This window comes from Lepisosteus platostomus, chromosome 6, assembly GCF_059453375.1.
Source record: "Lepisosteus platostomus isolate fLepPlt1 chromosome 6, fLepPlt1.hap1, whole genome shotgun sequence".
Lineage (NCBI taxonomy): Eukaryota > Metazoa > Chordata > Actinopteri > Semionotiformes > Lepisosteidae > Lepisosteus > Lepisosteus platostomus.
The window spans coordinates 5,874,275-5,887,027 of record NC_142616.1 but is presented as its reverse complement, the minus strand read 5'-3'; the positions used below and the strand labels follow the sequence as shown (position 1 = coordinate 5,887,027).

General features: G+C 45.1%; 2 protein-coding genes across 2 annotated transcripts in view; both read right to left on the bottom strand.

Moving 5' to 3' along the window:
- Positions 1–12,753, bottom strand: part of LOC148659754 (uncharacterized) — a 33,176-nt gene that overhangs the window by 1,951 nt on the left and 18,472 nt on the right. The window contains exons 4-7 of the mRNA XM_088638128.1: positions 11,774–11,861; positions 10,485–10,566; positions 1,882–3,600; positions 630–746 (exon numbers count right to left, since the gene is read on the bottom strand). Of these exons, the coding sequence (XP_088494254.1) occupies positions 630–746; positions 1,882–3,600; positions 10,485–10,566; positions 11,774–11,861 (2,006 nt within the window). The remainder of the gene's footprint in view (positions 1–629; positions 747–1,881; positions 3,601–10,484; positions 10,567–11,773; positions 11,862–12,753) is intronic.
- LOC148659755 (uncharacterized) lies at positions 6,664–10,176 on the bottom strand. Its single transcript, XM_088633893.1, has 2 exons — positions 9,500–10,176; positions 6,664–8,925 (listed from the first exon to the last, which is right to left on the bottom strand). Exons 1-2 carry the CDS (start codon positions 10,143–10,145, stop codon positions 7,592–7,594), a joined length of 1,980 nt encoding a protein of 659 aa, XP_088490019.1. The 5' UTR covers positions 10,146–10,176; the 3' UTR covers positions 6,664–7,591.

The window sequence follows — 12,753 nt, the reverse complement described above, 5'->3', positions numbered from 1 at the left end:
GACATCTCTTACGAGCTCTTCAGACAGAAGTAAGACAGCAACCATTTAATTGACAGGTTGAGGAGAGAAAGGAGACTGCTAAATGTCTTTGCAGACAGAAACAACCCGGGTCTTATCAAGAGAGAAGCTCAATTAGCCTCAGTGGTTGAAAGATCAGTTGGAATGAACACTGGAAGATACAGTACATGGATCCTCCAGTACCGAATCTGAGAACCACTGATACAGACTTTCCTTTCCAGCCATCCATTTTCTATTCCTTAACCAGTACAAAGTCACAGAGGAACCGGTGCCTCTATGGGCAAGCAACAGGTGCAAGGTGGGGTACACCCTGGATAGGACTCCAGTCCATCTCGGGACACCCAGTCACATATACTCACATCAGGACCAATTTTCAGAAGCCAGTTAACCTACTGGCATGTCTCTGGACTGTGGGAGGAAACCAGACCACCTGGGGGAGACTCACACAAACATGGGGGGGACAGAGAGTATAAACTTCTCGCAGATAACACCCCAGGTCCAGAATTGGACCCGGGGCTCCAGCGCTGTGAGGCAGCTGTGCTGACCACTGTGTTAATGTGCCATTAATGTGCAGCCTCTCATGAAGTGAAATACTGGGGGGATGAGCTTACCGGATGGGGGTTCTTGTTTGCTGTGCCTCCTCTTCAAAGCGCCCTTGGGTCGCTTGTTAATCTGAAGCCTCCCCTCTCCCTCCTCTTCCTCCCCAGCTGCCTCTCCAGTCTCGGACACTGCAGGAGGAAGAACAACCGCTGTCAACCTCTGGATCTGATGGCCTGCCGTTACCCCTCCACCTTCAAGGCATGGCAGGCAACTTGAAATCAACTGCAGAAGGTTTATATTTGGCTTAAAGATTTCCCACTCCGGACTATGAGAAACCCCAAGGACTAATTTTGACTGCAGCTTCGGATAAAAGTTTCCCCCAAAATAAACTCTGTTGCAATCCGAGGAGGAAAGAGACGTCCTGTATGGAATCTGATGGGCCAGGAAAGAGATTTTTCCTGACAAATGACTTATGTCCTCCAAAGCTTATGGTGGCAGCTAAGTTAGATTGAATGTCAAATATCTTGTGTCCTTTTTTTTACCTGATGTTTGCTTTAATATCCACAGTGTTTAATCTCACCAGGAGATCAGGTTACTAAGGTAAAGCCCCAGCCACTGTCCAGGCTCCTACCGTGCATCTCAATGACACTTCACAAAGATAAATGATTGTGAAGTATAAATGACACGACAATAAACATATTTCTCATGCCAAATGAATGTTGGTCCAATGTCATTGTTTCATTCAAATCATTGAAAGGATTTTAAATTGAGCTTTTCACTGTCTATAGTGGAAGTTTGTGCAGCAAGATTTTCATTATAAATTGCCCTCCCCCCTGGAGATGAAATTGAACTGAATTATGGGCTTTTGTATTGTATTTTAGATTTTGTTTTCCCAGTGTTGTAATATAACCTGTTTCAGTTCTTAACATAGGCCTAGATAGGGACTCATTGTTAAATTGGCAAGCAAGGAATATGATCTCTTGAATTTCAGGATGTGCTACAAGTTGTATCCATTATTATCTGGTTGTGAGCAAGACCCTCCTGGCCTTACCTTACGTCTTGGCCAACTCATACCTTCGCAACCCAGGAGTCACCTGGCCCATCATGCTCTGCTCTTTGAGGAATCCTGGGTACAGGACGCCAACGGCAGAGCGCAGAACTCCACAAGCAATCGCTGGATTGCAGGACACTATCTGAGCTTCTATCCAGTTGAGCCATGTGGGATATCTCTCAATTTCTCTTTAATACTACTCCAGGGTTTCACTTGGGCTTTCCAAAAGGATAAGAAAAATATCAACCCCATGAAATAAAAAGGAATCTTACTGTTAGGGGGATGTTCCTGGCTATTCCTCCTCTCGTCTGCCTTCTTCTCTGTCTTCTTCTCTTTCTCAAACATGTCTTTTAGAGCTTTCTCTTCCAGGTCTGGCAGCTTTGCCTTGTATTTTTCCTCATATTTCTGTTTCAGTTCCTCTACTGTTCTTAGATTTTCCTCTTTGTACCTCTTTTTCAGCTCCTCTTCTTTCCTGAGCAGTGCATCTTGAAATCTCTTTTCTATCTCCTGTTCTCTTGAAATGAGAATTTCATTCTGAAATACATTTTGTATCTCCTGTTCTCTCCTGAGGAATTCATCTTGAAATTTCTTTTCCAGCTCCTCTTCTTTCCTAGACTGTTCAACTCGAAATCTCTTTTCCATCTCCTGTTCTGTACGGCTCTGTTCATCCTGAAACCTCTTCTCCAGTTCCTGTTCTCTCCTGAGAAATTCATCTTGAAATTTCTTTTCCAGCTCCTCTTCTATCCTAGACTGTTCAACTCGAAATCTCTTTTCCATCTCCTGTTCTGTACGGGTCTGTTCATCCGCAGATCTCTTCTCCAGCTCCTGTTCTCTCCTGAGCTGTTCATCCTGAAACCTCTTCTCCAGTTCCTGTTCTCTCCTGAGCTGTTCATCCTGAAACCTCTTCTCCAGCTCCTGTTCTCTCCTGAGCCATTCATCCTGAAATCTCTTTTCCATCTCCTGTATTGTACAGGTCTGTTCATCCTCAGATCTCTTTACCAGCTCCTGTTCTCTTCTAAGCTGTTCATCGTGAAACCTCTTTTCCATCTCCTGTTCTGTACGGGTCTGTTCATCCTCAGATCTCTTCTGCAGCTCCTGTTCTCTCCTGAGCTGTTCATCCTGAAACCTCTTCTCCAGCTGCAGTTCTCTCCTGAGCTGTTCATCCTGAAACCTCTTCTTCAGCTCCTGTTCTCTCCTGAGCAGTTCATCCTCAAATTTAATTTTCAACTCCTCCTCTTTTCTCCTCTCTCTTTCTTTCAGTTCATTTTCATGCTGCTGCTTCAACTCCTCTTCTCTCTGGATCCATTCCTCCTTGTACTGCTGCTCCTTCAGTCGTATTGCTCCTTCGGTCTCCTGATATATGTTTTTTGTGTAGTACCAGCCAGCGTTCTCTTCCACCATCCGGTCAATCTTCTCCAGCAGTCGGGTAACCTGCAGCCTATCACTCACGTTCTTGTTGTTGAGGACGTGATGCCTGTCGCAACATTTCTCAAGCAGTATCTTCAGGTCGTCCCCGGATTCTTCGACATGCTGCTGAATCGTCTGGCCCTTCAGCTCGTCCCCGTGGCTGAAAAGGATCATCGTGTGCTTCGAAGCCGCCTCCCCAAAGACGTTCCGGATCGCTTCCAGAGCGTCCTCCTCCTCTGTCGTGAGTTTCCCCACCCGCACGATGAGAAGGAAAGCGTGCGGCCCCGGAACGCAGAGGTCCAGACACTTCTCGGCCAGAGTCTTGTCCCTCGTCAGCGCCGCATGGAATAAGTCCGGGACATCAACCACTGCCACCCGCCTCCCAGCCACCATGCCCTCTCGCTTCTGACATTCGCTGGTTGTGGAGTACTCGGACTCAAACACTGAGCCTCCCAAGATCGTATTGCCAGTCAAACTCTTCCCCACCCCCAGTGCTCCGAGAAGGACGATCCTCAGTTCAGAGAAGTGAACTTGTTCGCTGGAGCTCACACTGGGTCCTTTCTCCTCTCTTTTTCTCCTTCCTCCTACAGAGAAAACAGATTTGTTTCTATGTTAAATCACACCAAGAAAGCGTGTTTATATATGGTGGTTAGCAATGCTTCCCTGAGGCCCTGGGTTCAATTCCTGGGGTGCTATCTGTGTGGGATCATGTGTGTTACCTCCAGGTGCTCTGGATCCTCCCACAGTCCACACATATACTTTTAGATTAAATGACTTCTGGGAATATAGGCCCTACTGTGAGGGTGTGTATGCCCAGCAATGGACTGGTGTCCTGCCCAGGGTGTATCCTGCCTTTTGCCGGATTCTTACCTGGATTGGCTCCAGCTCCCCTGTATTACATAAAGTAGTTTAGAAAATGGATGGATGTTTATTTAAGTTAATCTGTACCATGTCTTAACTCACTTTACAAGTGCACTACGTTGCAAAGAGATGATTAGTGTGAAATCAATGTGTTAACATATGGCATATATAACAAATATAGGGTATATAAAAACACAACATATATACATTTCTTAAATATATATAACATAAAAAATATGAGGCAGATATCCATTCTGAGTTTCCTTGGAAGATAATTTCCATACTATTTCAGCCTCGTGAAGCTGTAGCCTCAGATCAATATAACTGGGTTTCCTGCTTCTCACCGTTAAGTCAACTGACAGCATCTGTCGGCCACATACGGTCAAATGCTCAAATGCTCAATTATGGACCTGGAGCTGAGTAAATCTGAGTAAAGCTGAGTAAATCTGAGGAGAATCGTGACATTTTGTCCTTTGTTTATTGTTTTAAAAAATACAAGATAAAAAAAGCTGAATCTGAGAGTGTGTGGTGTGTTCAAAGTGAAAGTAAAAGCAGTTTCACCTGCAACCCATTCCTCTACAACACGATTCATCTGTCAGACAACTAACGACCAAGCTGACTGTTAAATGAGATATTCGGTACCTTCAGTCGCCATCCTTTCGTATTTCTTAAAAACCAGTCACAGTGAAAAGGTTTTAGTACTGTTGAGAGAAGCTGTGACGATCTTTCATTTTTTTGTGTGGCGGATGTGTGGTTTCATCTCGCAGTCAAAGTCTTCCTGTCACGCACACAGAGACGCAAGAGAGAAAAGACGCCCTTTCACACTGGAACAGCTCTACGCCACGCTAAGACAATCCTTCAGAAACAAATCATATTGTCTTGCATTGAATCTCCATACCGCTGAATTCCAGGAGAGGGCATCCCTGATAGTCCTATAGGACTGTTGGGTTCCTGTAGGATTTAGAGGCACAGTTCAGTTTCAGCACCTTGTTCAGATTTGGAAACCACAGCTTGATTAGACATTAAATTGGTTATCAAGATTCAAGATTCAAGATTTCTTTATTTGACATATACACCAAGTGTATTGGAATGCTTGCTTGTTCAGCTGTACCCAGTAACATGAGAGGAATAAAAACAGGCACAAATGACAAACAGACATGGACAATAAATTTAGACAATAGACCTTACATTGTCTACAGCCAAGACAGGACATACTGTAAACAGTACCTTAAAGTACAGGTGCTAATTTAAGATGTTTATGGTGCTTGGGGGAAGAAACTGTTTTTGAAACTATTTATCAGTGTTCTGATACTGTGATACCTCCTTCCAGAACCCAGTGGTGAAAACAGATCATGGCCAGGGTGAATTGGGTCCCGAAGTATTCCTCGAACCCAGTTGTGGCTCATGTACTCATGTCTGAGATGGGAAGAAAGCCATCAAGAAACCTTTAAGATTAAGATCACTTTATTGGCCATATACAGTCTCTTGCATTAGGAATTCATCTTTTCACATACCCCAGTTTGTTCTCCATGAGACACACAGACGGGGAGAGAAGCGGGGGGTCAGAGCGCAGGGTCAGCCATTTATACAGCACCCCTGGAGCAGCTGGGGTGAAGGGCCTTGCTCAGGGGGTCAACGGAGTAGGATTGCTCTGCCAGGCATGGGATACGAACTGGCAACCTTCCAGCCACAGCCTCAAATCCTTAGCCAAAGCACCACTTCACTGCCTAGCCCTCCAATCCCTTTTCTCCTACATTTGTCACGATTATAGTCCCCCCTCCTTAAGGGTGCTCCAGCCCTTTCACTAAAGACTTCATTCTCTGGACCTGTTTCCCATTCCCTGCCCACCTTAAAAGCCAGGCGCTGACGCTCTTCCGGGCTCTGCATCTGATTTCCATATCGTGCGAGTCCGGGACCAGGAAGCGCCTGGTCCCGTTAAGGTTTTAACCTCGGTTCCCGTTCCTGTTCCCCGTCCGCCGGTTCCGACCCGGCCTTCGTGGTTTTTAATTCTTGTTCTGATGGATCTCCTGGTTTTGGACTTACTCGTGTGTTTTGGATTTTCCCTAAGGATTACTCTTGGATTGTTCGCCTCGGCCACACCTCCCCCGTGCACCAGCGCACCTTGGACACGCCCCCCTGTCTTCAGCCCCGTTTTCCTGCGTGACGTTTCCCTAGTGTTTCCCCACTTCGTCGGACTGTGTCGTCCGCATAGGGTCCGGAAAGAACTGTTCGTTACAACATTGGAGTCTCCAGGACAAAGGGAACAGTCTCCTCTTGATCCACGGTTCCAGATAATTCCAGCGGTGTTTCTGTGGGATTCTGAGTGGGCACAAATAACCTTCCAACCTATCAAACACTTCCTTTATCCTTTCTCTATATGCATGTCAAGGAGGCCAGGAGGTGCTGTTCTTCTCTGCTTGGCAGCATGACGGTGAGCTCTTGCACCACAGCCAACAAAAAGATGTTGAAGAAGAAGGAGGAGGAGATGACTAAGGAGGTGATGAAGAGGCTGGAGAAGGAAGAAAATGGAGGAGGTGGAGAAGAAGAAAGGAGGAGAAGGAAAAGATGAAAGGGAAGAAAATGATTAAGTTTTCACTGTGACATTTGTTTGAGCTACAATTAAGGGTGGCAACACTTTAATCACCTGAGCCCATTATCTGCAGGTCACTGAAACCAAATGAGCTTTAACTCACCTATTACCTTAAATTATAACAAACAAATTGTTCTCCTTATAGATAGTCTTACAGGCCATGTTTTTCAAAAATCATGCAAAAAACAGATGGAGCTTTTGCATACAAAATTTATTTTTATGTGCTAGAAAACACTTCAACAAAGACAATTATTTTCAAAAACTTACAACAAAATTCTAACAAACAATATTATAAATGGATAGGAACTAGTAATAGGTTTCTTCCATGCTGCAAAGAGAAGAGAGAAAACACAACGTTTCGGCTCTTCAAGCCTTCTTCAGCTTTCTTCCACACCTGAAGAAGGTTTCACAGCCGAAACATTGCAGACTGCACATGCTGACGCAGCTACACACCTGAATTACTTATAAATGGATATTGATATAAAATATTTAATCCATTTTTTAGCTTTGCTAAGCACCTTCTCTTGGTTTAAGATAAAGCAGACAAATCATTAGAAAGAATGTATCTAAAGAACAGCAGCAAAAACTGACAAATTCAATCAATCCCATCATTTCCACTGTAAACGATCTATCCCACTGTAAATGATCATAAATGGCTGAAAGTTCCTGAAGCTTGAAAATCTAAAACTTAGGGTCTAGAAGTGGTGGCAGATGTTAAATATTCTGCACAATGTTGCCCGGCTAGAGATCCTCTTCTCATCCCAAAATATCTTGTGTTTCTTATAGATCCTCCTGGGAATCGGAACGGACCCCAGGGATCCTCACTTGGCACCATCCTTGTCTTGCTCTTTCCTTGTCCCACCCTACCCCTTTGTACGGAGCTGTTCGATGATTTCAGGTCCCTTATCAATCAATGTCTGTGCTCCACTCACTTAGAAATTGGATCAATCGGCTTTTTACTTTGTCCAGTCATCATGTGATGAATCCCCTTTGTGGAAGGTGGCTCCCCTGCGGTATATTCAGGAACCAGCTGGGTGAGGTCTGGGATTAATGGACACAGGCAAGATGATAAGCGTTCCTTCAGTTTGTAAACCTTTTAATGTCCTCAAGCTTTTCATGACTTTCTACCAGGGTTCCTGCTCTCTTAGCTTCATGTGTGGTTCAATCTTCCAGCTGTAATCTGGGACTCCGATCTTTCTGGAAGCCTGGGTGCTGTTGGTTGTGTTGCTCGGCTCCCGGAAGATCGGAAGATCGTGGCCCCTTTCCGCCTCTTCCCTCGCCTTTTTCTTTTCAGTCCGAACACCTTCTTCCATCTCTTCCCGGAAGCGGTCCTCACAGCGTTTTCTGTAGCTTTCCTCCCGCTTCCTCCAGCACCTCCTCCCCTGGGAAATCTCCTCATTCCTCGCACATTCCAGTCCCCTTCCCCAAACATCTTGACTCCCTATCCTAAATTCGTAGGGTCTGCGCCAATCCGTCCACAGCAGACTGATCCCGGATCTCCCCAAACTCTCCTTCTGGTGCATTACTTCCAGCTGCTGCAAGTGACTGGTTTCCTCGTACTCTCTCCTTTGCCTCTCCTCCCTGAGTTCCCTCATCAAAGCTCCCATCCTCTTCCTGTCCCTCTCTTCCTTAATTTTTTCCTGCAGCTCTGTAATCCATGCTTCTCGACCCTCCATCTCGTTCTCATCGATCCTCAGGTTTTCCTCCACCCACTCCTCGTACTCCCTCTGGTACTTCTCCTTCAGCTCCACCTGCTTCCTGTTCAGGTCCCTCGCGTATCTCTCCTTCATGATTTGCCTCTGTCTGGCCCTGATGCTCTCTTCCACCTCCCAGTACCTCAGATTGCTGTAGAAACTGCCCTGGCTTTCCTGCAGCATTTGCTCAATTTTCTCCAGAAGACCCGTGACTTGAACACGGTCGGCTGTTTCGCCAGCACAGAGAACGTGCCACCTGCGTCCGTACTTTTGGACGAGTCGTTGGAGGTCCCTGCCGCCTTGTCGAACGAACTCCTCGGGTGTCTTGCCTTTCAGTTCCTCCCCACGTGTGAACAGAATCATTGCGTGACTTTCGGCCTTTTCCCCGAAAAAGCTCAGCAACTCGGCTAATCTCTGGACATTTGGATTCTTCCTGATGGGGACCAGCAGCAGAAAAGCATGAGGCCCCGGAGAGGTCAGGCTAACACATCGCCTGATGTCCAGCTCGGTGTCTTTCTTCGGAAAACCACTGTGGAACCAATCCGGAGTGTCTACCACTGCCACCTGCCTCCCGGCCACTTCCCCTCTCATCTTCTTGCTCTCTTTTGTCACAGCCGAACCTTCGGCTTCCGAACGGAATGCCCTTCTTCCCAGAATGAGGTTCCCTGCGGTGCTCTTCCCAGATCCAGTCCTCCCCAGCAGCACCAGCCTCAGTTCGGACACCCCAGCAGCCAAAGGTTCAGCTGGGCCTCTCGCAGACAGCCCTGCGTCAGACAAAATAATCAAACAGGATTAAATGGATCGCTCTGTCCGACAGGTTTGTTTGTGTACCAGATTTGAAAAAAAAAATGGTGTTTGATTTTGGGCTAACAGAAATCTTTCTTTCTTTTATGAACTTTCCTTGAAGCTTTTACACTTGGTAGAACTTGGCAACAAAATCTGTACTAAAATACAATTAATTTAAAATGTCTTTTTCCTGCCAGATGATATTCCCGAAATGCCTTGCCCTTTACCCACCCAATTAAATGGGAACAAGCCAAGCTTTCAAGTGGTGCGAATAGGGGCTTTGTGTCTTTTCAACGCTACTTGACCTGCTGGGGACACACTGGTGGGGGTGGAGAGGATCCCCATTACCTGTAAAGAGCTCTGAGTGGAGTGTCCAGAATTGCGCTATATAAGCGTAAGGAATTATTATTATTATTATTGTAATGGACACACTATATACTATATAGAGTACCATCACACCTCCTTGAACGGCAGTGTGAAACAGGGTGGTGGGAAGAGAAGCTCGGCAATATGAGGAAATGGACCGGAATCGAATTTCTCTCATGAACTTACCTGGGGGAGGGCCTTTGTCCGTCCTGTCTCCTTTCTGGGAAGCACTTCTTCGCCGTTCTGCGCCCCTCTCCCTCTTCGGCTTCACCTCGCCTTTCAGATCCTTCAGCTGCTCAGTACGTTGGCGAAGCTCCTCCTCCACCACTGCTAGTTTTTCTTTCCATTTCTTAGTGATGACATCTGCTCTGCCAATGGCTTTTCTGTAATTTGCATCATAGTCCATTCTGGCCTTCTTGAGTTCCTGGCACTTCGCTTCATACTTCTCCTGGATGATTTGTTTTTTCCGGCGTTCAGAGGCGATTTCCCCTTTGAGCGTCTCCATTTCCTGCGTGACCTTGCTCTCTTCCTCCTTGTACCTCTCCTCCAGCTCCTTCACTTTTCTCTTCAGCTTCTCCTCGTACGACCTCTTAATCTCTCTGCAAAGCCTCTCAAGCCTTTCTCGTTCCTCGTTCTCCTCTTCATCACAATGCACGGCTTTCCTCTTTGTGGGATCCTCCTCGAACCTCTTTCTGAGCTCTGCTACTTTCCCTCGACATTTGCTGTCATATTTCTCTTTAGTGTTCTCCATTTCCACTTGCTGCTGCTGCTGTAAGTTTAAGAATTTGCTTTGTAAGAAGAGCAGATGGTTTTCCTTATCAGCCAGTGCCATAGTCTGTCGCTCGCAGTCCCGTTGAACTGCTTCTCACCCTTAATTCAACTGACAGCATCTGTCGGCCACATACGGTCAAATGCTCAAATGAACATTTATGATTGGACCTCGAGCTGAGTAAATCTGAGTAAAGCTGAGTAAATCTGAGGAGAATCGTGACATTTTGTCCCTTGTTGATTGTTTTAAAAAATACAAGATAAAAAATGCTGAATCCGAGAGTGTGTGGTGTGTTCAAAGTGAAAGTAAAAGCAGTTTCACCTGCAGCCCATTCCTCTACAACACGATTCATCTGTCAGACAACTAACGACCAAGCTGACTGTTAAATGAGATATACGGTACCTTCAGTCGCCATCCTTTCGTATTTCTTAAGAACCAGTCGCAGTGAAAAGGTTTTAGTACTGTTGAGAGAAGCTGTGATGATCTTTCATTTTTAAGTGTGGCGGATGTGTGGTTTCATCTCGCAGTCAAAGTCTTCCTGTCACGCACACAGAGACGCAAGAGAGAAAAGACGCCCTTTCACACTGGAACAGCTCTACGCCACGCTAAGACAATCCTTCAGAAACAAATCATATTGTCTTGCACTGAATCTCCATACCGCTGAATTCCAGGAGAGGGCATTCCTGATACTTCTGTAGGATTGTTGGGTTCCTGTAGGATTTAGAAGCACCTTTCAGTTAGCAACTTGTTCAGATTTGGAAACCACAGCTTGATTAGACATTAAATTGGTTATCAAGATTCAAGATTCAAGATTTCTTTATTTGACATATACACCAAGTGTATTGGAATGCTTGCTCATTCAGCTGTACCCAGTAACATGAGAGGAAATAAAAACAGGCACAAATGACAAACAGACATGGACAATAAATTTAGACAATAGACCTTACATTGTCTACAGCAAAGACAGGACATGCTGTAGTGCAAACAGTACAGTACCTTAAAGTGCAGGTGCTAATTTAAGATGTTTATAGTGCTTGGGGGAAGAAACTGTTTTTGAAACTATTTATCAGTGTTCTGATACTGTGATACCTCCTACCAGAACCCAGGGGTGAAAACAGATCGTGGCCAGGGTGAATTGGGTCCCGAAGTATACCTTGAACCCAGTTGTGGCTCGTGTCTGAGATGGGAAGAAAGCCATCAAGAAACCTTTAAGATTAAGATCACTTTATTGGCCATATAGTCTCTTGCATTAGGAATTCATCTTTTCACATACCCCAGCTCGTTCTCCATGAGACACACAGACAGGGAGAGAAGTGGGGGTCAGAGCGCAGGGTCAGCCGTTTATACAGCGCCCCTGGAGCAGCTGGGGTGAAGGGCCTTGCTCAGGGGGTCAACAGAGTAGGATTCCTCTGCCAGGCATGGGATACGAACTGGCAACCTTCCAGCCACAGGCTGAAATCCTTAGCCACAGCACCACCACTGCTTAGCCCTCCAATCCCTTTTCTCCTACATTGGAGTCTCCAGGACAAAGGGAACAGTCTCCTCCTGATCCACGGTTCCAGATAATTCCAGCTGTGTTTCTGTGGGATTGAGGTGGGCACCAATAACCTTCCAACCTATCAAACACTTCCTCCATCCTTTCTCTATATGCATGTCAAGGAGGGCAGGAGGTGCTGTTTCTCTTTGCTTGCCAGCATGACGGTGAGCTCTTGCACCACAGCCAACAAAAGGATGTTGAAGAAGAAGAAGGAGGAGATGACTAAGGAGGTGATGAAGAGGCTGGAGAAGGAAGAAAATGGAGGAGGTGGAGAAGAAGAAAGGAGGAGAAGGAAAAGATGAAAGGGAAGAAAATGATTAAGTTTTCACTGTGACATTTGTTTGAGCTACAATTAAGGGTGGCAACACTTTAATCACCTGAGCCCGATATCTGCAGGTCACTGAAACCAAATGAGCTTTAACTCACCTATTACCTTAAATTATATCAAACAAATCATTCTCCTTATAGATAGTCTTACAGGCCATGTTTTTAAAAATCATGCAAAAAACAGATGGATCTTTCGCATATCAAATTTATTTTTATGTGCTAGAAAACATTTCAACAAAGATAATTTTTTTCAAAAACTTAGAAAAAAATTCTAACAAACAATATTATAAATGGATAGGAACTAGTAATAGGTTTCTTCCATGCTGCAAAGAGAAGAGAGAAAACACAACATTTTGGCTATGAAGCCTTCTTCCACACCTGAAGAATGCTTCACAGCCGAAACATTGCAGACTGCAAATGCTGATGCAGCTACCCACGTGAACTACTTATAAATGGATATTGATATTAAATATGAATATTGATATAACATTTTTCATCCATTGTTAGCTTTGCTAAGCACCTTCTCTTGAGTTTAAGATCAAGCAGACAAATCATTAGAAAGAATGTATCTAAAGAACAGCAGCAAAAACTGACAAATTCAATCAAGTCCCATCATTTCCACTGTAAACAATTTATCCCACTGTAAATGATCATAAATGGCTATCTGGAAGTTCCTGAAGCTTGAAAATCTAAAACTTAGGGTCTAGAAGTGTTGGGAGATGTTAAATATTCTGCACAATGTTGCCCGGCTGGAGATCATCTTCTCATCCCAAAATATCTTGTGTTTCTTATAGATCCTCCTGGGAA

What these genes read in the sequence shown, in the direction of transcription:
- LOC148659755 (XM_088633893.1), bottom strand. Translation starts at nt 10,145, where the DNA reads ATGGCACTGGCTGATAAGGAAAACCATCTGCTCTTCTTACAAAGCAAA. An exon ending in GGACAAAGGCCCTCCCCCAG is followed by an intron (nt 8,926 to 9,499) that starts GTAAGTTCATGA and finishes TGTCTGACGCAG; the next exon opens with GGCTGTCTGCGAGAGGCCCA.